The following is a 22,048-nucleotide window of genomic DNA, read 5'->3' as shown; positions in this document are numbered from 1 at the left end:
ATGAAAGACTTTAGACAGTTTTTCAACTCTCAGTAATGCCATAGTGATCGTTTGATATATGGACCTGCAGCGGAGTTTAGGCCCAGACACGGCTAGTGACGTCAGACTGAACAACCGGGTAGTGTCCAGATTACTTACGTAGTCAGCTACTTCCGTGCAACTGATATAAGATGTGGTAAGCTGAACACAGCTTCAACTGTCTGTTTGTTGAACGGACCGCGTTTTCTTGTTAGTAACTGTAACGGCGTTGTAACGATAGGAATAGTAATTAATTAGATTATTCGTTACTGAAAAAAGTAACGCTGTTATTCCCATCACTGCTCAGCTCACCACTCCCCATCTCTCCAACCCTTGTTTGGGAGAATCAAATAGCTAAGGAACGGCAACTATTGGCAACAGTTCAGAAAATACTTTGGGCTACTTGGGCCGTCTTTGCTAACACCTTTACTAAAGAATTGCAATCTTGTACCTTCAAACACTGACGCGGCCTTTAGAATTTGGAAAGATAAAGGACTTAGGACTGTTAAGGACTTGTACAGTCATGACACCTTTCTATCCTTTTCTGACCTATCATCTAAATACGACCTGCCTAATTCCAATTTTTTCGTTATCTTCAGGCTAGAGATTTTGTAAAAGAACAGTTCCCTGATTTTCCCAATCGGCCTCCAGAAAAAAATCTGGATATCATCCTGCAGACGAACCCTCATGAAAACAGACTTATATCAGCCTTGTATAAAATACTAGATACATTTGTTTCCAAATCTATTTCTCCTACTAAGCTGAGATGGGAGGAAGAGTTACAGACAACCCTGCCAGAACAGCAGTGGGATTCTGCTTTAAAATTGATTCACTCGTCCTTAATTTGTGCCCATCATGCTTTGATTCAGTGCAAGGTGGTCTATAAAGTACATTATACAAACGCAAAATTATCTAAAATCTATGGAACCATTAGTGATGCCTGTAACAGATGTGGACTATCACCTGCAAACCATGTCCACGTGTTTTGGTCTTGTTCTAAACTAAGTGCATTTTGGAGGGATATTTTCGACACACTTAGTCAAGCATATGGCCAGACTGTCCCTCCTAACCAACTCTCCGCAATTTTTGGCATTCCCCCCCAATTTAAACTTATTCAGCCCCATCAAACAGGCCTTAGCCTTTACCACTCTACTAGCTCGGAGGCTTATTCTGTTGAAGTGGAAGCTTCCCCACCCCCCAACTGATGACCATTGGGTGAAGGAAGTACTCTTTAACTAACTTAAAGTTAGAAAAACTTAGATTCTCACTAAAAGGTTCTATTAGGAAATTTAACAAAAGCTGGAAATCATTTCTCGTATTGGTTGACACCACTACTTTACTTCCTGAGAGTGAAGTGAACTGAGAGAGGCAACATTATAAAGTTGTTTTTTTTGTTTTTGTTATGCTTGTTACTCATTTTCTTTTGTGTGTGCGGTATGTGTACGGGTGTGTGACTGGATGATGTGGCTTAGATATTTTTATGTGCGGCGACTGGATCTTCGCGGTGTCTTGTCTAGTGTGGACCTGGAAGAGGGAGAATTCGGGATGGGGGGGTTGGAGGGTGTGATGGACATACAATTGTTCTGAAATCAAAATTGACTTTGCTGTTGCTAACTTTGTATGTCATGGTTGAAATCAACAAAACAAAGTTGGAAAAAAAAATAAAGAAAGTGAGATAGATCTATTCTTTTTGAAAGACTGGATCGCTCCCAGGAGCTCAGTGAATTCCAGCATGATACTGTGATAAGATGCCACCTGTGCAACAAGTCCAGTCATGGAATTTCCTCACAACTGAATATTCCACACTGTTAGTAGTATTATAACAAAGTAGAAGTGATTGGGAACATCAAGCATGAAGTGGTAGGCCATCTAAAATTACAGAGTGGGGTCAGGGAATGCTGAGACACATAGTGCACAGAGGTCGCCAACTTTCCACAATCAGTCATCCAAATTAGTCATGTGGCCTTCCGATTAACTCAAGAACAGTGCGTAGAGAGCTTCATGGAATGGGTTTCCACAGATGAAAATCATCAAGTGCATTGCAAACTGCAGGATGTAGTGGTGTATCCTCAACAGTGTCACCAGCAAAGCACCCTTACACCATCACACCTCCTCCTCCATGCTTCACGCTGGCAACCATACGTGTAGAGACCATCCGTTCAAGCACAAAGACAGCAAAGATCTCAAATTTGGACTCATCAGACCAAAGCACAGGTCTCCAAGAAGGCAAGAAATTCCACAAATAAACTCTGACAAGGCACACCTGTGAAGTGAAAACCATTTCAGGTGACAATAACATGAAGCTCATTGAGAGATGGCCAAGGGTTTGTAGCACGTTATTTATCAAATTTGTCTTTGCTACACATTTCCATATATCTTGCTTCATATATTTGATGTCTTCTGTATGTGTGTAGAAAGTTGGAAAAATAAAGAAAAACCATCAAATGAGAAGGTGTCCAAACTTTTGACTGGTAGTATGTATGTGTGTGTTTGTGGGTTTTTTTTTTCTTTCTCCCCTCCTCCATAAGAAAAAAAATTCTTAACCTATGCTGACGACTAAGCGGCTGTTTTAGTCTCTAAATTTGCTGTTATTTTAAGGAATAATTCAACAACAACAAAAAAATTTTTAAAAATCTATTAGAATAGTTAAAACTTTCATGCAGCAGGTTGTAGTTGCTTATAAAACTGGTTGACCACTGCTCTCTGTTCAAAGATGACAAAATCCACTTATCAGCATCTCTGAAGTAGTTTTCTGAAGGTCTTCAAAGTTTTTGGGGGGTTTTGTCTGCTTTTTCACTCATATGCAGTCCAGTCCTTTTACCTCACCACTTTAATAATAATGGTAACAATAATAATCATAACTTTGGTTTGTATAGCACTTTTTAAAAACACACAGTGACAAAGTGATTGACAGTTTGAATAAAACCACACATTAACAATAAATATAGATGTTACGTTTATGTATAGAATACAGAAAGTCAAACATTTATTCATGCATTAGGTCGAACCCAGGCCACAAGTAATTAGACAATGTTACTTCTTTGTCTTATCTGTGCCAAATTACACAAGAACTTGGCTCTGTGACCTCAGTAAATTCTTTTCTGATGACTGTATTGGCTCAGTCACCAGTTTCAACTCATTTTGCATGAATGGGGAGTGCGAGTCAGAATTTTGGAGTATCCAGGACAGTCACAGACTAATGACTTTTCAGTCAAGCCATCTATATCATAAGCCATGGAAAAACAGATTTTCAGAAATAATTACTTTACATGTTTACACATCTACAACTTACAGCACACAATCTCACGTCTGCTTTGCTCACAGGAAACTACATGCCAATTTTTGAAATGTATTAATAATCAAACTCACTCAAATGCCAAAATAAAAATACCCAGGGGTGTACAACTCATGATTTCTGCTCATTAAGTTCCCTTTTCATAAAAATCAGATTTATGTGTATCTTCTTACCCAAAGAATGCGGTCTGAGTCATTTTAACAGTACAACTTTTTAAAGACACAGTGTGCTAAACTGGGCTATAAATACCAGAGAATGAAGCTTTGAGCCACGAGCCAAACATGTAATAAATTATCATGCAGATGCATTTGTACACACTGTAAGTTTTAAGTTACTATTGCACACACTTTGTCTGTGAAAACACTGTTTATGCATGCAGTTAGTGTATGCACAGTTAACTTGTTGGGTTGTGTCTTGAAGATGGTGTGTGCAGTGATGCAGTACTCTTCTACTGTTTCTATAGTTGAAGCCCTGTTTAAGTCATTATTGGTATGATTATGATGTGTGCGGTTTTCATGTAAAGAAATTCAGGCATTCTTTTTAAATACAACCTCAATTTCAGAGAAGCTGGGATATCTGTATTTATAAATGACACACTAAGGAGTAATTATAATACGCTAATGATATGATAATTAGCTAATACCTTACCTTACTAATGCTTAATAGTGTGACATTATTATGAAGTGCTACCTAGTCCAATAAGGCCTTTAGAGGAGGTATTTAAGTTTAAAAAAATGAGTGGGCCAAGAATGGACCCCTGAAGGACTCCACCTGAGAGTGCAGTATGTCAGGATGATGTGTCTCCCAGCTTAATTGTAAAGTGTCTATTGATTAAATAAGATTTAAATGGATATGAGCTACAACATCAAAGCAGTACTGATGTCTAAAAGGACTAAAACTGAAAAAAAAAGTCCGTAAAAGGTTTATTTGATTGGATGATTTAAGTCTTAAGAAACAAGACATGTTGGCAATTTAACAATTTATTTATTTAACAATCAGGGCAGCATGTGGAACAACCATACACAGACACAGACAGCCAGACCCCTTTCCTCATGCTGGTCAACAGCTCAGTCACACACTGCTGTGCGATGATATCCCATTCTTCCACCAGTATTTATTGCAAGTCAGCTTCTATTCTCTCCACTCCCAAATTCTGGCGATAGTCTCTCAGATTGTGGTAATATGGGTTTACCACTGGTTGCAGAATCTTATCTTGATATCTCTGTATCAAGATTGCCTCCAATAATTTTCCAGTAGAGGAGATCAAAAGCTGCTACCTTATCAGGGGAGCAACCAGCATAGTGTTTTTTGCATCTTCCTCACACTTTGACCATACAATCCAGCTGCCGTAGGCAGAATCTGGACTCATCACTGAACGTAATGTTCCTCTACTTGTTTAGGTTCTACTGCACATGTTGCAAGACCAATGCAAACAGGCCTGAGGATGAAGAGCAGTCATGACAGGCCTCCTGGCAGCCCTTTGAGAATGGCGATTGGCTGTGTGCAGTTCAGTCCAAATAATGCAGCAACTTGGTTTCTTCAACTTCAAGTTGCCCCATGGCACAGGCCCTATCCAGATCAGTCAAACGTGGCATGCTTGAAGCTACTTTACTTTATTGATTTATATAGCACTCTTCACAGGATAAAAACCACAAAGTGCTTCACAATAATATAAAACAGATAAACATAAAACAGTACAATTAAACACGCAGCACAGATCTAATTAAAAGCTAGCCTAAATAAATTAGTCTTAAGATGATGTTTAAAAGAATAAATACAACCCAAGCAACGTAAGCAGATGCCAACTGAGTGATGTAGCACATATTCAGATCTGCTGCTCAACCCACAAATATAGTTATTTACAAATAAATAAACTCCTTACATCTGGAACCATTTAAGGGGAAATAAACAGGCTTTCCAAAAATATGGAATTTATTGCCAAGAACCATTGTTACAACTAAGAAATAATCAACTAAACAAATGTACTTTTTTTTTTTAATTTGATGGCAGCAACGTGTCCCAAAAAAGTTGACAAAGGGGCAATAAGGGCCTGAAAAGTAAGTGGTTCTTTTTATTTTGGTTTATTTTACAAATAATTAGGTTAGTTGACAACAGTTTAGTAGTATAAAACAGGCATCTTAGAGATTCAGAGATTCTTAGTCAATTGCAAAAGGTTTAAATAGCTCATCACCACACAACATAATTTCCTCACAAGATTCAGAGAATCTGGAGAATTCTCTTTGTGCAAGATCAATATTGGATGGCTGTGATCTTCAGACAGCACTGCATTTAAACAAATCATGATTGTGTCATGGAAATCACTGCATTGGCTCAAGAACACTTTAAGAAATCACTGACTGAACACAGTTCACCGTGCTTCAACGTGCCATCCACAAACTGTATTTTAAAGCCATATGATGCAATGAAAAAGCCATGTGTGAGCATAATCCAGAAATGCTTCTGTCTTCTGTGAGGCAACATTTTATGTTTGTTTGTTTGTTTGTTTGTTTGTTTGTTTGTTTTAATAACTGAAGCATTAAAGTGGAGAACTGTTCTGTTGGGAGACAAATTGAAATGTGAAATGTTTTGACAAAAATGGGCAAAAATTGCCTCTGGACCATCCAGCCTGTTATCAACACTCAGTTCAAAAGCCTGCATCTCTTTTGGTTCCTATAGAATTAGCAGCTTGCACATCTGGAAAGGCAGCTTAAATGCTGAAGGGTATATAGAGTTTTGAGAGCAATATATGCTCCCATGCAGAGGACATTTTTTTAGCAAGGCTTCACAGTTGAAGAATCTGGGTGCTGTACTGGTCTGACTGCAGTCCAGACCTTTCACCAACTTTGGCACATCATGAAAGTAAAAGCTACAACAAAGAAGACCCAGGACTGCTGAGCAGCTAAAATCCTCTATCAGAAAAGAACAAGACAACATTCCTCTCCCAAAAGTCCAGCAGCTGGTTTCCTCTGTTCCCAGATGTTTACAGACTGTTGTCACCGCAGTGTAAACATGGCCCAGTCCCAAGTTTTTTCAGATGTGTTGCTACCATCAGATGCAAAATGACCATTTTGTCTTAGAATTGTACATGTTCTCAGTTTAAAAATGTTTTGTGTTTTCTATGTTCTATTGTGAATAAGATATGGATTTATGAAGTTTTCAAATCATTGCATTCTGTTTACATTTTACACAGCCTTCCAGCTTGTCTGAAACTGGGGTAGTTAAAGAGAATGACTGAGTTTCTTTAAATGAAATAGCAAACATCACAATCATACTAATGATCACATAAATAGGACTTTCAATATAGGGACAGTTTTACACCTTCCACTATAAAGTAGAAGAGTACTCAATCACTGCACACTCCACCCTCAAGACTATTTGACACAAACCAATAAGTTAACTGTGCATATGTTGCAACTGTGTTTAACAGTGTTTTTGACTGACAAAGTATGTGCAGACGCAAGTGTGTCCGGGAAAAGTGAGGTAACAAGTGAAAATGTTTGAATGAGTCTCACAGGCCTGAATATGCACTTGAAGACATTTATAATCCTAAACTTTTTTGATCTGCTGCTCACCACAAACAAGCATAAGTAGAAATGTTGGACTTTTAACTGTATCTACACAAGTTTCACAGCTTTTCATTATGTTTTCTACAGTCATTGCTTCAAACATAAAGAGGAAGTTCTCTGCACTCTCTCAGAAATCTGCTCATGCAACTGGATCTCAACACTGGCATCTGTTTCCTTACCTGACACACGCGGTTTGAAGACAGACAAGTAGTGTTGCAAGAACTGCACAGATAAAGAAATAACTGTATTTGGCTACTGAACAGTATTGTGATGTGAATAAGGGCGCTGGTAGAGGTATTCCCTCAACCCCACTCTTGTTATTTCTCATGCATACTCCACCAGTAAGTATTAGAAATATAAAGTCTGCTCTGTATTGCTGTGTGACAGGTGGACAAATTCAAGCTTAAATAGATAAAAAATAAAAATAAAAATAAATAGACTGACTGTAGTGTGCATGGTAACTTGAATCTATGAGTTAGGCCTGGCTCTAACCTGTGACAGCTGGAACAGGCTATGACTATCCTCCAAGCCTAAACTGTACAAAAAAAAGGTAAGAAAATTAATAGAAATAAGTTTGTATAGTTCATAAAGCAGGGATGTAAAACTCATTTTACACTGTGGGCCACATCCAGCTCACTTTGATCTTATATGGGCAGGATTGGTGAAATTCCTATTTCTGTCAGTGTAAAATAGTTTAACTACATAATTAATCTCTGCAACATTTTAACATAAAACAAAGAAGCACCATTTTAACGGTATTTTTCGTTTTTTCTACATTACAAAGAAATTATGCCATAGTAAATGAAACAAGTCTGTCATGTCAGCACGACTGGGCTTAAACTGTAAATAAAGTAAATGTGTAAAATTATAGAAATCTATAATTGATTACTTCAGTGCAATGTGAATTGCCATCGGGCAGAACACGAGGGAAAACAGTAAAATGTTTCAAATGTTTCCAAAGCCATTCAGTGGGCTGGATTGGATCCTGGCTGATTGTAGCCCCCGGGCCGTATGTTTATAGATGCGAATAGATGACATTTTAAGTTGTCTAAACATTTTCACTTAATAACTAGAAATGTGATCTTATTTTCCCCAAAATTTCAGCTAGTAAGTTTAAATATTGAGCTACCTAAAGCGATAATGTCCCAAAATTATGACTTACCCATAAGTCATAATTTTGGGGAAGTTTTTTCGGTGGCGGAAACAATTGTTAGCTTAAGCTGTTGGAACAGGAAAGGAAAGCACTGTAACGCCTGCCAGACGACACGGAGGGTAACTATCTTGACGTTTTTGTAATCTTTGCTGTCACATAACAAGCTTCGTGCGCTTCCTCTGCAAAAAGGACACGAGACAACAAACAAAGCAGTGAGCGAATACGTTTTTCGCGTTTTTTTAAACATTTGTGTTACCGAGGTCTTGTGCAACACATTTATTTAGCTAACAACCGGTTTTTTCGACCGTTAAGTAACTCCTGATGTTATCCTCGTGACCAATCGTTGGTAACCACGCTCCTACGTGACATTGTTTGGCTCAGTAGCGCAAGTAGCACTCGTTATCCAGGGAGTGTCAGGGGAGTGTTTCTGACTGCTCCGATAAGGTGGCCCTGCCCACTCAACAAACAATATCACAGCACAACAGTGTGCTTAAAGATTTGGCTGTAAGTTTGTAGGTTCAGTCCTCGATACGACATTCATACTGTACGCTGCTGTTAACTGAGTGAGGTAAGAAGTTAAGCTATGTCTGCTAGTGACCTGACATCAATATTAGCTTTAATGCAACTTTGCGCCGCCAAACCTTGACCTAGAGTCACTGAAGTGCGGCGTGACTTCAGAAAGTCAGCGCACGTAATGTTTGGGAGCACGAACACGTAAAAGAAAAATTAATTAGCGTTAACTTAGCATGTTTCACTGCTGCGCTAGAACAACAGCAAACGTGCTTAAATTTATTGTAAAAGTATAGTTTTTGTAACGTTACTGTTAGAAAGAAAATGAAAGCGACATTAGACTCATGCGGGTATTGTTCTTTTCCTGCTTATTAAAATAAAAAGGGTTTGGGATTATGTTAAGGGAAAGGAATACGTTTACTTGTATATTTAAGCTTGAGTACATACATTTTTAATTCTTAAATGATGGTTAAAAATAGCAGTAAAGGTAACACAGACTATTAACCTTAACTGTATCAAGGTAAATCTTGTTTACATGTATCCCCCCTGTTATTTCTGGCCAGCAAGTACTCTGTAACAGTGCACAAACTGTTTGAGCCATTTCCATGCATTGATAACTGATTAAAAACTGGAATGCTACTTTAAAAAAAAAAAAAAAAAAACCACAGCTTGTATTTCTGAGGCTAATGAGTGCAAAGAGGCCAATCAGTGTGAATATGGAGTATGTTTGGTTAACTCTCTGGGGTGTAATTAAGCTGAAATGGTTCAACCTTGTAATGTTAGTTGATAGTTGCTTTGGCTAAGGATTTAAAGTGGTCTTTACAGGAGTGATATTTTGATTTGACGTCGGTTGTGTAATGATGTATTGAGCATGCCTTTAATGTGTTTTAGCCATTCTGGTTGGTTATGAAGTATAAGCTTTTATTTATGTGGTGTGAGTTTTTATTTTTGTGCTGAACTGTAACAGGGCTGGCCATTTGGTCTGCACAAATTGAATGATGCCATGCTTCTGTTAGTTGTTAAATGTAATTTTTAACAGAGAAATTGACATATGCCTGCCTTGAAATGTAAAAAACTGGTTTAAAAAGAAAAAGAAGTCTAAAACTAAACTGATCGGGGATGTCCGCATAGCAAAATCCTCACGTTTTCTGTTACTGCGAATTCTGTTTAGTCAGTCATGGGACAGCAGACGCATTAGGCAGAAAAATTTGCTACTTATATCTATGAATATCCACCCTTAGTGGAAGTTAAACGGCTGTCTTTTTCTTATCTCAGAAAATGTGGCTGCAAATAGCTGGGTTCACTGCCCTGCCACACCTGGGAGGGCTCTACGGTGGTTACCTCACACGCAAAGAGGTAGATACCTGGTACCCAACCCTGAAGAAACCATCATGGCGCCCACCAAACAAAGCATTCCCCGTAGTGTGGACGTGTCTGTACACAGGCATGGGGTAAGCACATTGTGACTGATTTCTGCATTATCTGTGAAGCAGCCTCCTTATCTTAATGATCTCGTGTGAATTGTTTTTGTCGTTCACTTCCAGCTATGGTTCATACCTGGTGTGGAAGGAGCTTGGAGGTTTCACTGACGATGCACTAGTTCCACTCGGGCTTTATGGGACACAGCTAGCTCTGAATTGGGCCTGGACTCCCATTTTCTTTGGTGCACACAAGCTGAAATGGGTAAATTTAACTTAAAACTGTACTTTTTTTTTCTATTTTTTTATTTGGATACCAATAATTAGGGGTGTGGTAAGTGTGGCAGCATAGTTGTATACATCGCTGTCACTGACATGCCCTCTTTCTGTTCTTTTTAGTCCCTCGTTGAGATTGTGCTTCTCACGGGGACTGTCGGAGCCACCATGATGTCCTGGTATCCCATCAGCCGCACCGCCACGATGCTCTTGGCACCCTATCTGGGCTGGCTGTGCCTTGCAACCAGCCTCAACTACTGCATATGGAGAGACAACCCAGAGGAAAAAGAAGAGTAGGGATCATGACTGTGTGTTTTGAGGAACATACTTACATTCTGAATCACGTACACAATGTTATTTAAAAAAAAATAATACTAATAAAAAAACTGGTCAGTCTCACTTTTGACTTTACCAGCTGCTTTGTTATGATCTTGTTGGCTGGTCACAGACTTACTAATACTTGCGTATATGTTGCCCAAAATAAAAAGAAGAAAAATAAATAAAGACGACATTTCTAAATAGTGGTATCCTCTTTAACATCTGCAGTACTTTAGATCTGAGCAGGCATTATTTTATCTGCTTAGATACTGTATAACAGCCTGCTTCTAATACATTTACTTTGTTCCTTTAAAAAAAAATCCCTTAAGAATTTCAGAAATGTCATTACTAATAGGAAAAACTGTAATATGAACAGAATATGTGATTACATTGAAATTAGTTAAGTCACCCCATCACGTGGAGTTTTGGTTGTTCAGTTTAAAACTGAAAGTTTTTGCCTTTTTTTTTTTTTTTTCTTAAATAAGGGATTCAAAGTGTGAATTTATAAGAAAACTGTGTAAACTAGTCCATGAAACATTTTTGCTTTGCAAGTAAATAATTTGAATTAATGGTCAGGTGCATTTCTCAAACGGACACAAGCTTAACTGATTAAATCCTGCCTGGTAAGCCAACTCACGGCCGTGATGTAGACCAAATGTTTTTCAACATTGTTTCTATAGACTTGTTTAAATGTAAAATTTCTTATGTGTAAAAAATTCAAGTCTGACCAAATAGAAAAACTCCAGGAAATTGAGTTCTGTAATCTGTTAAGACTGTAAAATAACACTGGTGTTACAAACTGATGACTGTGGGTTACTTCCACCACACAGCCAGTGAAGGCTTATAAAAATATTTAGTTTGATTCAACAACATCCAACCAGCGAATATTCACAAAACTTGCAGCAGCTGACCTACAACAGCAGAAGACCACATTGCTTGCTGCTTCTGTCAGTTAAGAACAGCAAACTGAGGCTACAGTAAACTAAAACTGAACAAGACTGGAAAAATGTTGCCTCTCTGATAGGCCTCAATTTCTGCTGCAATATTCAGATGATGGTCAGAATTTGGTGTGAATGGCATGAAAGCATGTCTCCATCCTGCCTTGTATCAACAGTTCAGGCTGGTCTCAGGAGGATGATGTATCTCATCGCAAACGCAAATCATCTCAAACTGGATTCTTGGATATGGAAGTGAGTTCACTGACCTCAAATGGCCTCCATAGTCACCAGATCTCAGTCTAATATGGCATCTTTGGGATGTGATGGAACAGGAGACTCAAAGATGTGCAGTCAACAAATTTGTGTGATGCTTTCATGTCAATATGGACCAAAATATATCCAAAAATATTTCTAAAGCTACAATTTAAATAGATATTATATATTTTTTTTGAAAAATGACTCCAAAATGATAACAATAAGATTTATTTCTATACATATAGGAAAAGAAGATTGGGAGAAGTTATTTTTCTGCAGGTTTCTCTGGGACGTCTTCTGGTGATTTCGAAGAGAATCTCTGCATTAGCGACTTCCACAGACCCTTTTTTTCCTCGTCCGTATTTTGCATAGTTCCTGTAAAATTTAAAAGTCGGGTCTAAGTTACAGCAAGTTCCCGGGGCCTCATAACAACATTATGTTTAGTAAATAACCGAGAATTGACAGCACATGCGAGTCCATACCTGACAAAAGCAATCTACACTCTTCCACTGTGACTCCAGTGAAGCTCGTGTCTCTCACACGAGGAAACTGAAGAGAGAAAGAAAAATTCTTGTAGCCTTCGACAAGTTTCACAGAAATTTCTTTCCAAATGAAAAAAGTCAAATATTATATACAAGTTCATTTATGTACTCAAATAATTTGGAGTGTGCACAGTATTTGAAGAAGTCAGCTTCCATTTTCTGCATTTCACATGCACAAGGAAAATATCCCCTTACAGCAATGTGACAAATTAATAGTCTTCCTACTAAAATCTTTTTTTATATTAAGTAAAACTTTCCTATTTACAGTTGAGTAATTCAGAGGAGCAAAACAGACATCTGCTGATCTCTGGATCTTTATGGTTCAAATTTAAAGCTTAACAATTTTTAACCATTAACCTCGTGTGTTTGTTTAGACCTTTGTACTAACTGTAAACACACTTTATCTCCACACAGGTAAAAAAAAAAAAAAGTAACTACACCTTTGCAATCTTAAAGAATGGAGAAGTCATTCGCTAGGTGACAGACCTCAGGTTAACGACAGCAGTGGAGGGCAATGTGTTTTTTGTATGATGATATAATGAAGTTGAAATGCACCTCACATATGCGCATGTGTACTTACCCGCTGTCTGTATATGTTGCCATTAATCTGTGCCAGACTTTCGTACATCTGATCACATTTCTCAGGATCTGAGATCTAATGGGGAAACATTGAAGTGGTTAAGATTTGATTTTACTCACTTAACATGTTTTAAATGGGAAAAAATAATCTTCTCATTATTTTAATTATTAACTTTAAATTCCAAACAGGTCATTTTGGTTTCCGTGAAAAAGACACGAGGATGTGCGATGCACTGCCATGCTATGTGCACTTGTGCTCTACTATGCCATCATAAAAATAAATAATCACTATGCCACCGTATCTCTGGTGTCTGTGGGTTACATTTTTTAAATCTGATTCTTACTGGTCAGATAACACACAGTACAGAATCAAAAGGCAAAATAATGCTTGTACTGTGTTTAAGAGATGGCAGGTGAAATTCAACTAGAGCCAGGGTAAAACGTCAGTGTAATGCCAATTTGTACCACCAGATGGGGCAGCGAGTCAGTTTAACCTTTATTTATAAACTAGTGTTTTATTGGCACCTCAGATTCTGCTGGCATCAAACACCTATGATTATCAAAAACCATCTTTTTCCATTCCTTTTCGTTACTACTTATCCAGTTCCGAGTTGGTAGTGGGCTGGAGCCTATCCCAGCTGTTTTGGCAAGATATTTTTTACATGTTATGGTTTACAGTGCTCAAATAGTTGGCTTCTCAGAAACTTCATGTTTTAGAAACAGATTAAAGGCTGTTTACTTGGTTGCAAACGCTGATAGTTATTTTATTTTCAAGATTTATTAAAAAAGCGCATCAAAGCTGGGTCGTTCCATCTCAAATCATTGTGGATCTTCTGTTCGACCATCACTCATTTACCCCAAATATTTTTACAGCTTGAAGTCTCGGCCATTTATAATGACTGCTGTGAAATTGTAGCTTTATACATCAAATACCTTTCAAGATATATTTGTGAAAGGTGTTCCACTGACCCCATTCCAGCAAGTTTATATATCTGTTGATATATGAAGCTAAAATTTCACAGCAATGATTATAAATGTCCAAATTGTAAATCAGAGGCGGATGAGTAGAAAATTTTCTAAACATTGGATGATTTCAGATGGACCCAGCTGCAAAAACCAGCGGTGGACTGATGGACATTAGTGCCTCAAACATCTCAATACTAGTCTTGAAGTTCGCAGAAATCGGCTTTGGATTAGGTTGTCAGCTGCTTGCTCTTCTAACTAAGCTGTCCTCTTAGCTTCTTTCGGTTGTTTACAGCAGAGAGGAGTCCGTGTGTTGCTACCAGCTAAAATTCATTACCTGAGTATTTTCACCCTCTCGGAAGGCAGAGGCGACTCTCTGCCGCAGAAAGGTCCCCAAGTCGCGGCCTTTCTTGGTCTCGTCTCTGGGCCATTCCTCACACAGCTTCAGAAACCGACGGTACCTGGTCGCCGACATCTTTGGTCATGTAACAGCACGTCCTGAGTGGAGCGAGGAGGACGTATGTTTGGGTTTGAGCTTTATCGCACGCCGTAGTTGTGTAACATCTAAAAACCTTCCCCCTTGACTCTTCGCCCTCGTTGCCGTTGTCTTTTTCTACCCCCAGCACACACGTTAGCAACATGAGTGGGGCAAACGCTAAAAAGGGCTCTTCCTCCGGTGTGGTGGAGTGGATCAGCTCGGCCTGTCGGTTTGCAACAGATAGAAACGACTTCAGAAGGTAAGACAGAGCAGGCAGCAGTGATAGTAAGAGGGGTTTTGGGGCGGTTAGCTGTGTTGCTAGCGTTAGCACTGGTGTGCCAGTGAAGGAATCTGTCCTTGTCCTCTCACTCACTAGGCTACACTATAAGTACAGAAACAGACAATAAAATTACAATTATGATCATCAGTTTAATGGAGTTGTATGATAATATTACCAGCGTAATAGTTGTTTTTAGTTTGTTTATCAATGAACAGAAGAAATGGGCTAATCTCATCGATTAACCACTTTGTCAAACTTTAGGGAGAGTCTAGTCTCTACTCTAAAGGCCCTCAGGAAGCTTAATGTATACAGTATGACGGGTAGCTAGTTAATCAATGTTTAATGGCCAATATGTTCAGACAGTTGGATCCCAGCAGCACATTGTAAGCTATGTAGGATTACCTGGACACCAGAATTCTCAACAACTGTGTACCAAATATGCCAAAATACTGGCTCCCCAAGGATTAAGGAAAATGTCACGCACCGGATATACTAGGTATGATGTTAAGCCTATAAGATATATTTATATATTCATATATTTATTTAAAAAAAATAGCCAGCCTCTGTAGCTGTGGGGTAGACCCAAGACATGCTGGAGAGGTTATATTGCTCAGCTGACCTGGGAAAGCCTTGGCATCTCACCCGGAGCAGGTGGCTGGGAAGGGAGCTCTGAGGGAAGTCTGAGCTTCTCTGCTTAGGCTGTTCTCTCCAGGACCTAGCTCTGGATAAAGAGAAGAATATAAATTAATAGATGGGTGAGGTTATAGATACCTGTTGTCTTATAAATTTATGTTTGATCAGTTTCCCCGCACAGCACAACCTGTAGCCACAGGTTGAACAGGGTATTGTTGCTGTTGATGGCATCACTGATTGTTTAAACCTTTTTTCTTTTCTTTTTTAAGGAATCTTCTGGTGAATTTGGGCTTGTTTGCAGCTGGTGTTTGGGTTGCAAGAAATCTCTCCGATTTTGACCTGATGTCTCCTCAGCCAGTGACATAGCGTGACCCAAATACATCACAACCAGGATGATGGTGAGGTCATCTTCTTTACTAGAGCTGGAGAGAGGTGTGATCTGTGTGCACACCTCTAATGAACAAAAGCAGAATTTATCACGGAATAACTGCTGTTTTTCTACAGATTATTCTGAATGACACGTTTCTTCTCCTTTAGGCATCTTGGACCAACAAAGAAGAAACAGTGGACACAAATAAACTCATGAAACAGTTTTTATGACGTGTTTTAGTTTGAAAACTTTTGTCTTGTTTACTTGTGTTAGATCCATTGACCTTTTGACCATTTGTTAGTTTTTTTAAACCTTTCTTGTAAGTGTAGATTACCTTTAAAAAAAAACCATTTAATTTTTGTGCTTGATTCCCAGCTAAGCAGTTACTTTAAATAGAAATATCTCTAGTCCTGCTGCTTGACTCCTCAGTCTCGTGTGACGTGATTTTTATGCAGTCATGTCTGTTTCAGAGCTCTTTGTTGCTGCTGCTCGTAAATATCTGTCTGCTGGTAGAAAGTCCCTCTCTGCTCCTCAGAGTCTGGACCTGGCTTCACAGGTGTCAGCTGTAGATTTGGGGTTGAAGCCTGCTGTTCTGTACGATATTAATGGTGCCTGTGCAGAGCAAGTGAAGCACTATCTGAGCTCTTTACAGTCTCTCCAGCTTGTGTCTAAATCGCTTCTCACGCTGGATTTAAATGGAAATGGTCTCATTGTTAATCCGGTCACAGTCAAGTCAAATCTAGAGCAGGTTCTTCATGACGGGAGCAGCGTCGCTGTGATTGATGTCTGCCACTCACAGGAAACTCCCACCGTCGCTGACCCACTGAGGGGAGACCTGAAGCGCATGATACAAGATTTACTACTTCTACTGGGAGGGGTGCAGCAGCTTGAAGGGGTTGAGAGGCTTCTCAGTGGCGGAGAGAAATGTGAGGAGTGGAACCTGTGCACTGTGTTTGGGCTCTTACTGGGTTACCCCGTCATTTACTGGTTTGATCACACTAAGAGTTTCGACAACTGTCTGTCCATGACTCCCCTCACGGTGCTTACGGCTTCAGCAACATGGCAGCCGGATACTGCAGCTCACAGATGTTGTCTGTATTCCTTCAGTGTCCCGGCTGCTCTCCAAGAGGAGATAAAGTCTGACCTGGAAACCTGGAAGCTCCGTCTGCAGCAGAGATTTGAGCAGCAAAACCTCCTAAAAGATCTCACGATTAATCAATCTATAGTCACACTGCCCTCAGTTTGTCTGTGAACATGATGTAAGTTTGTCTTTAAAGCAAATGCTGTGGATTATTTATGACCGTAATAAACACTGTCAAAGCAGCTGTTGGGTCATTGATGTGGGCGACAGGTTCCACAAGATGGATCAGAGTTAACACCTGGTTTTCAGAACACGTGCATTAATGTCGTTCTTCAGCGTGTGTGTTTGCGTCCTTGTATAGATAATGCTGTTTCAAGTGTTTAAATTCATGAGGAAAAACGTTCTCATCAGAACGTTTTAACTGATAAACTATATTGTCATTGACCTCACTCATGAAAATAGCGACTATAATGCAACATGACCTGACAATACATAACTCAGGTTAAGACTAGTGTGAGAGAAAGCTGTTTTGTTAGAGTGGGATGTCAAACTACATACATCACCCTCTGAGCTTCAGCGGACCGCAACAGTGAAACTCCGCTTTCTGTCAGTGTAAAGTTTAACTACACATTTAATCTCTGAGACATGTTAATATCAGAAAAAGCAGTGCGAGTTCTACAGCATATCTCGGTTTTTCCACAGATACAGAAATGCTGCTGTAGTTAATGGAAGAATCTGTCAGCACATCTCTTCAGGCTTAATTTGAGAGAGAAATGTTACAGAAAAAGCTCTAGTAGCCCATTACTCAGACTACCCTGTAATTAGAAAAGAGTGTTTTTTAAATTCAGATGTTTTTTTCTTACTATGCACACATAAAATAGACATTTCTGTAATTTCATTGTTATCTACGACTTAATTACTTTGGTGTAGTATGAATAGCCATGAGGGAGCTCTTTATTAGCATGAAAACTTATGAAAATACATTCAGTCCAAAATTTTACACCCTTTGTGTTTTCAAAAGTCGTGCAGTGGGCCGGATCGGAATCTTTGTTATCTGATTCTGGCCCTCATGTTTGATACACCAAGGTTCGAAACTTCTTTAATGATGAATATTTCCGGCTTGCAAGTGTGATAATAAATTCCAAAATCTCTTATTTTCTGAATATTTTATTACAGAAAGTTTCCACTGCATAACTTTAAAACGACAGCATAATGCCACTTTAAAATCCAGCCTGAAAAAGTTTAATTCAACCTACTTTAAGCGGTTTAATTCACAAAAAATGGAAATGCTGCCAAATTGAATACGGCAGCATTTAAAATCAATCAAAATACTAACCATCTGAGTATTGCGTAATAAAAAAAAAGGAAGAAGAACAAATTGCACCTTTTAAAACAGATCTGGTGGCAGAACATGAAAATAAACATTTATATTGCATCTTCCCATCTACATCAGAGCAGCCACCCTGTGTCTTTTTGTCTTATCAGAATAAGAGCGTTTGAATCCAAAGGTGTCGTCAGTATATAGTGATGGTGCTTTGTGTGTTTGATAAGACTTGAAAAGACATTGTACATGAATGCAGTCCATCTATAAAGTGAAAAGAGCTTGAGGAAGGAAATGGGGTACCTCTGTTTTCCTTCAAGCCTGCACATTATTATTTCACTTCACCCATTTGACCTGCATGCCATTATTGTGCCAACCTAAAACCAGCAATCACACAACAAAGCACAGCCTTTCTGTTTTCCTGGTAGGTTGACATTTGATTGCAGAGACAGGATTTCAGCTCCCTGACACCAACCTGCTGTATGAAGATCAGCTGGATTCAAGTCTTACACATTTATATCTCACAATTATTAACATTCATTCACCTGCATACAGCGTGTAACAACAAAGAGCAACTGTTTCCATAAATCTGAGGTAGTTTTAACCTAACCAGCAGAGCACTTCAAGCTATTTAGGCTGCGGTCAGTCAGAGCGGCTGAATGACTGACAGCACTTCCCCGCAGCGGCCGCTGACTTTCAGCTCTGCCAGGTGGTCTGCTCGGGTGGGCCCTATGTTCAGGATGGCGACCGGCATCTCCCTGTCCCTCGCTGCCAGTAAAAACCTGTATCCTGAGTACACCTGAGAAACATCAATGAGGAACAACGTATTCAGTTAAGGAACAGTGTTGCTGAAAGCTAACAAACTGGTTTACTAGTTAATCCAAGACCCACCTGTAAAGATGACCCCATGACGAGCACCGCGTCCGACTCTGCCAGCCTTTCGTGCACAAACTGCACAGTTGCTTTGTTCACGGAGTCTCCAAAAAACGTGACCTCAGGCTTCAGTATCCCACCACAGTCATCACAGGAGGGAACTCTGAAATGGAGGACCTGCTCATCCTCCAAGAAGACGTCTCCGTCTGGGGCCACAGTGCCTGCCTGAGCTTGCCACTCTGGGTTTAAAGATATAAATTGCCTCTGGAGCTCCTCCCGTGCTGAGATGGCACCACAGCCAAGGCACGTGACCCTGAGGACGCCCAGATTTCATCCTCAAAATGTCTTCTAGTCAGTTAACATGCAAACAGACAGAATTTCCTAATAACTCCTGGTGATGCAGAGGGTGTGTGTTTTAATTACTGTCACCAAACCAATGTCTTTACAGACTGATGGATGTCAGTGACTGTTTCTCAGCTGTTCTTGAGTTTCTTTGGATCGTGGCATGATATATTGACTCGATTAGTGGCAGTGAAGTCCATTTTTCAGGAAGGGGGTAAATGCTTTCACAGAACTGTAGAATATAGTGGTGATTGCACATGAAAACATCACTAAAGTAATCAACATTTTGCCAATGAAACCTGGAACCTTTTACCTATGTGGCATTCTCAGTGCATGGCTTTTACTCATAAATAAGTAGTGTTTATACAGTACATTGTATTGTATTGTTGTAAGACTGCCATAACTTCTTAATTGACGCTTATTGTCTATGATGCATATGTGAGTTTATGCGTTCTCACCTGTGGGCACAGCCGTGGAGCTCTGTGAGTCTCTTCTGACCTGCCTTTGAGTGAAGAGCATCCACATTCTGCGTAACCAGCCAGTGCAGCTTGCCTCTCTCCTCCCACCGCTGCAGGGCCTTGTGTGCAGAGTTCGGCCAGTGGGAGGAAAACTGCGGCCATCCGACGAAGTTTCTGGCCCAGTAGCGCTGACGGGACTTTGCGCTGCGGACAAACTCTGCGTACTGCATGGGTCGTCTGTCAGTGCGGGCGTACAGCCCGACGCCCTCCGATCGGTAATCGGGGATGCCCGACTCCGTGGACAGACCCGCTCCGGTGATGACAAACAGGCGTCTGGCTCGGGTCACAAAGTCCTGCAGCAGCTCCAGTGAGTGGGCGTCGGTGGTGCTGCAGGCGGGGACAAAGTTCATCAGCCCTGCAGGGACTGAGGAGGCTCTCCTTACAGGTGCTGTGTGTGGAGCCAGGACCCGCCATGGCAGCCTCATCATCTGCAAGCAGACGTTAAATAAACACACTTTTTGACACGATGGTTTTTTGTTTGTTTGTTTTTCCACGACAAATAAAAGATAGCGAGAAAACTACCCGCTTACTATCTTATAATACACTTTTATTGTTATACTTTTATTATACAGTTTTTAAGTTTTAATTTCGAAAGAAACCTCGAATATGTAAGAAGCATTAACAACACTTTCTTTTTACACACGTTTAAACATTTAGCTTGACAGTTAGTTTACCTTATTAGGGACTTACAGCGGTAGTTACAGTCAGTGAAGTCAGCAGCAGCAGAAAGTGACAGCAGCTAAAACGAGTTGTTGAATAACACAGCAAATCACTTACGAGATAACATTGGCAGGAACAGGAAATACCTATTTGATGGTAGCACCAAACACAGCCGCCTTGTAGTCTGGGAGTTGTAGTCTTAGTTGTCTTAAGCTCAAGACATTTTTATTTGATGACACAGTCACATTGAATCATTTTTAGTTTTTGTGACGATCTCAAATAAGTAAATAATAATAACAATAATCATTATTTTCCCTCCACTGTCCTGGACTGTTTCATTTATCTTGTGGTTTGGCCTAATTTACACTTTTGCCTAGTGGAGCACTGACTGTTGCTGATTCTAGGATGTTTTCGCTTTCATTTGCAGTATCATTTGTTTATCTGTTTGTTAGGTGAATTTTGCATAACTGTCATTCTGTCCTTTTTGTTTCTAGTCCTGCAGCGAGTGCATGGCTGGCCTCTGGCCACAGGTTTGGTGGATATACTGGGAGTTCTCTCAATATTTGCATTAACATAATTTGTTAGTATGTTCATTTAGTGCGGTATTTGTGGTAGCTTTCATAGTTTGTTTGCTAACAGAATACTCCTAGTGTCCCAGGAGAGGTTGGTTTGCTGCCAGCAGCTGAAGTTATGACTTCTTCCTTTTTTTCATAGTTTCAGTAAATCTTAATCAAGTTGTGGAGCCTGACCTACACTGACTCTTGTGGTCTCTTAACTGAAGCCTCTATATCCTTTTGCTTAAACAGTAACAAAGTCAGCTATGATGTCTACAAAACGGGAACAAAAGAGAGAAGTCTGTTAAACACACATCCTCACAAACTGACTAAAATCCATCCATTTATCCATTCTCTTCTTTGTGACTAATTCAGGGTAGCCGGGGGAGGCTGGAGCCTGTCCCAGATGACTAAAATCCCATTTAATATGCTGCTGCACCAACAAACTACTTGCAAGGCAACAAGATTTATTGCAAAGAAGCATTGTTACAACCAAGAAATAATCAAACAAACCCAAGCTATGTGTAGTAAAAAATGTACGGGACCTTAGGACCTGCTGCTCAACGTCAGCGAGACACATTGGACTGTCCGGCCTGGGTATTTTAGGTGTGCAAATTTTGTGAGTTCTTTCAAATTTCTTCTTCTCTTTCTTCTCTACATATTTGAATTGTTTGCCTTTTTATCACTGCTAATGCCTTTTTTAGTTTGAGTGGTTTTTAATTTTCAATGTACTTATTTTGACCTACATCAGTTTTAGTTAAAATAATATATCTAAACAGAATATCAGTTTTATGTTTTTAAAAAACGTTTTACATTTGCTTTAAAAAAGTGCTTCAGAAATAAAGCAGATAAAGCAAAGTCAGTCCTGTTGGACTGTCACACACACTGTCCCAGGAGTCCAGATAATCTAAAATGTATTATTTTTATTATTTGACTGAGCATCCCCAAATCACACAAAAGTGTGTGGGAGGAATAATCATGGAAACAAGAAGATTTTGCGCTCTCTCTCTGACTGTGATGATGAACAACAAGCAAAGGAATACGTCTTCAGACAAGAAAAGGATTAATGTAGGTATCTGCCTTACAATATAAAGCCTAAAGGCGACT

The 22,048-nt window shown here is 39.6% G+C and overlaps 4 protein-coding genes across 10 annotated transcripts; 2 read left to right on the top strand and 2 right to left on the bottom strand.

Annotated features, from left to right (window-relative positions):
• The first annotated feature begins 8,070 nt into the window (after positions 1 to 8,070).
• On the top strand, positions 8,071 to 10,635 carry tspo (translocator protein). Of its 3 annotated transcripts, none has more exons than XM_005724689.2 (4): positions 8,071 to 8,151; positions 9,818 to 9,993; positions 10,087 to 10,225; positions 10,360 to 10,635. In XM_005724689.2, exons 2-4 carry the CDS (start codon positions 9,821 to 9,823, stop codon positions 10,531 to 10,533), a joined length of 486 nt encoding a protein of 161 aa, XP_005724746.2. In that variant the 5' UTR covers positions 8,071 to 8,151; positions 9,818 to 9,820; the 3' UTR covers positions 10,534 to 10,635. The 3 variants fall into 3 exon arrangements, with proteins under 3 accessions (XP_005724746.2, XP_005724748.1, XP_005724747.1); XM_005724691.1 differs by lacking the exon at positions 8,071 to 8,151 and adding an exon at positions 8,159 to 8,244; XM_005724690.2 differs by lacking the exon at positions 8,071 to 8,151 and adding an exon at positions 8,306 to 8,600.
• A 1,324-nt stretch (positions 10,636 to 11,959) lies between these two features.
• On the bottom strand, positions 11,960 to 14,324 carry uqcc2 (ubiquinol-cytochrome c reductase complex assembly factor 2). Its single transcript, XM_005724687.2, has 4 exons — positions 14,169 to 14,324; positions 12,870 to 12,944; positions 12,230 to 12,296; positions 11,960 to 12,122 (listed from the first exon to the last, which is right to left on the bottom strand). Exons 1-4 carry the CDS (start codon positions 14,304 to 14,306, stop codon positions 12,013 to 12,015), a joined length of 390 nt encoding a protein of 129 aa, XP_005724744.1. The 5' UTR covers positions 14,307 to 14,324; the 3' UTR covers positions 11,960 to 12,012.
• A 63-nt stretch (positions 14,325 to 14,387) lies between these two features.
• tomm6 (translocase of outer mitochondrial membrane 6 homolog (yeast)) lies at positions 14,388 to 16,915 on the top strand. 2 transcript variants are annotated; one of them, XM_013908664.1, is made up of 3 exons: positions 14,388 to 14,568; positions 15,492 to 15,620; positions 15,760 to 15,817. In XM_013908664.1, the coding sequence occupies exons 1-2, from the start codon at positions 14,471 to 14,473 to the stop codon at positions 15,586 to 15,588; spliced, it is 195 nt and encodes a 64-aa protein (XP_013764118.1). In that variant the 5' UTR covers positions 14,388 to 14,470; the 3' UTR covers positions 15,589 to 15,620; positions 15,760 to 15,817. The 2 variants fall into 2 exon arrangements, with proteins under 2 accessions (XP_013764118.1, XP_005724745.1); XM_005724688.1 differs by lacking the exon at positions 14,388 to 14,568 and having other exon boundaries at positions 15,606 to 15,620; positions 15,760 to 16,915.
• Positions 16,916 to 17,733: 818 nt separating this feature from the next.
• Positions 17,734 to 21,628, bottom strand: sirt4 (sirtuin 4). 4 transcript variants are annotated; one of them, XM_005724684.2, is made up of 4 exons: positions 20,418 to 21,628; positions 19,668 to 20,155; positions 18,886 to 19,180; positions 17,734 to 18,793 (listed from the first exon to the last, which is right to left on the bottom strand). In XM_005724684.2, exons 2-4 carry the CDS (start codon positions 20,153 to 20,155, stop codon positions 18,641 to 18,643), a joined length of 936 nt encoding a protein of 311 aa, XP_005724741.1. In that variant the 5' UTR covers positions 20,418 to 21,628; the 3' UTR covers positions 17,734 to 18,640. The 4 variants fall into 4 exon arrangements, with proteins under 4 accessions (XP_005724741.1, XP_005724740.1, XP_005724743.1 ...); XM_005724683.2 differs by having other exon boundaries at positions 17,747 to 18,793; positions 20,402 to 21,628; XM_005724686.2 differs by having other exon boundaries at positions 17,747 to 18,793; positions 19,668 to 20,152.
• Between the last annotated feature and the right edge of the window lie 420 nt (positions 21,629 to 22,048).

The sequence above is a fragment of the Pundamilia nyererei genome, unplaced genomic scaffold (assembly GCF_000239375.1).
Source record: "Pundamilia nyererei isolate P.nyererei 1_Seehausen unplaced genomic scaffold, PunNye1.0 scaffold00012, whole genome shotgun sequence".
NCBI classification, from domain to species: domain Eukaryota; kingdom Metazoa; phylum Chordata; class Actinopteri; order Cichliformes; family Cichlidae; genus Pundamilia; species Pundamilia nyererei.
This window is presented reverse-complemented; position numbering and strand designations above follow the sequence as displayed.